This window comes from Neopsephotus bourkii, unplaced genomic scaffold (assembly GCF_033783945.1).
Source record: "Neopsephotus bourkii isolate Nb327-2 ecotype Australia unplaced genomic scaffold, CSIRO-AGI_Nbou_v1 NB_861, whole genome shotgun sequence".
Classification (NCBI taxonomy): Eukaryota; Metazoa; Chordata; class Aves; order Psittaciformes; family Psittacidae; genus Neopsephotus; species Neopsephotus bourkii.
This window is the reverse complement of record NW_026901357.1, coordinates 1-1640: the sequence shown is the minus strand read 5'-3', so window position 1 is coordinate 1640 and position 1640 is coordinate 1. Positions and strand designations below refer to the sequence as shown.

General features: G+C 52.7%; 1 protein-coding gene across 1 annotated transcript; it reads right to left on the bottom strand.

Annotated features, from left to right (window-relative positions):
* Positions 1 to 393: 393 nt before the first annotated feature.
* LOC133214012 (DNA polymerase iota-like) lies at positions 394 to 1508 on the bottom strand (the record flags this gene model as incomplete). Its single annotated transcript, XM_061356663.1, has 3 exons — positions 394 to 611; positions 1045 to 1178; positions 1425 to 1508. Coding segments are annotated over 3 exons (436 nt in total), but the record flags the coding sequence as incomplete, so codon positions are not given.
* Between the last annotated feature and the right edge of the window lie 132 nt (positions 1509 to 1640).

Here is a 1640-nt window from a genome sequence, read left to right as displayed (position 1 = left end):
AGCTACAGCACTCCCAGCACCCATAACACGCACAGAACCCTCACACCCACAACACCCCTAGGACTCACAGCACTCTCAGAATCCATAGCACCCTCAGCACCCATAGAACCCTCAGCACCCCCAACAGCCCCAGCACGCCCCAGAACCCACAACACCTCCAGCACCCACAAGAGCCCAAGCACCCATAGAACCCCAGCACCCATAACACACACAGAACCCTAACACCCACAGCACCCATAGAGCCCTCAGCACCCATAGAACCCCAGCACCCACATCCATAACATGCACAGAACCCTAGCACTCACAGCACCCCTAGCGCCCACAGCACTCATAAAACCCATAGCAACCTCAGCACTCATAGAACCCCCATCACCCATAGCACCCATAAGCACCCTAGACAAGCACCTTCCCACTCCCTCCTTGGCCAGAAGTGGGTGCTGGGCCCTTGCCCTTGAGGTAGAAGCCAATGGAGCCCTTCCTGGTGGGAAGCTCCTGGAGGTTGGAGAAGCAGACGTTGAGGAGGGTGAGGTGGAACGGGAGCTCCGTCGGGATCATCTTCCGCAGGAGCTTCATAAGGATGCTCCCCAGGGGCGAGAGAAGGCTCCCGGGATCTACAAGATGGGAAACAGGGATCAGATCCCAAAGAACACATGGGATAACAGGGAGTTGAGTAGGAAAGGATAAAGGTTGGAGCATCCTGGTCTCAATGTCTCCTATGTCCACCTAAGCCCGATTCCAATGGGAGATGATTCCAGCCCTCATGGATATTCCCACATGGATGCTCCATCCATGTCCTGGTGGCCTCAACATAAGGGCATGGAGCAGATGAAGCAAAGGCAAAGGAGGCCAGAGCTTCTTCCAACCCATTCCATTGTCCCAGCAGCCCCATGAGGAAGAGCTTTCAAAGATCCCTCCTTTTCTCAGGATCAAGGAATGGAAAAGATTCCCAAAGCTTGAAGAGTTGGGAATGGGATGACCTTAAATAATGGGGTTGGAAAGAGGCATCCCGCTGTTGCAGCACAAAGCCGACCATTCCAAGCTTACCTTTCCCAAATTTGGGAAGGAGATGCGGCGGGATAGGGCACTGACGGCATTCCCGATGGAACCCCTTTCCCGATGAGGAGAAGCGGCGGATGCTCAACCTTACGGTGCGTGGTTGCCTCCCATCCTGGCGGATTCTGTGGAGCATCAAGGAGTAAGTGCTATTCCGGGTCTATGGAAGCTGCCACAGCATTGGATCATGGATCATTGGATCATGGATCATTGGATCATGGATCATTGGATCATGGGATCGGGAGCTTACACAAGACCTTCAAGGCCACCATGACCCGCCCCATATCCTTCTTTACTCCATGGAGAAGACCCTTTCCACGCCATTCCATGATGAATATTATCCCATCGGGAAGATCTCTGGAAACAATCACCTTTCCAAGAGGCTTGAAAGCATCGTTCCCAGTTTCTCCTGGACTTCCACCTCTGAGGAACACTTCCGGAAGGAATCTTCGTCACTAAAGGAGCAGAAGGAATCCTCATCACTAAAGGAACAGAAGGAATCCCATCACTTGGATTCTATCCCAGATTCCCAAGAGGAATAGAAGCAGGGAGATATGGAATGAACTTTGGACACATGGAGCTTCAGA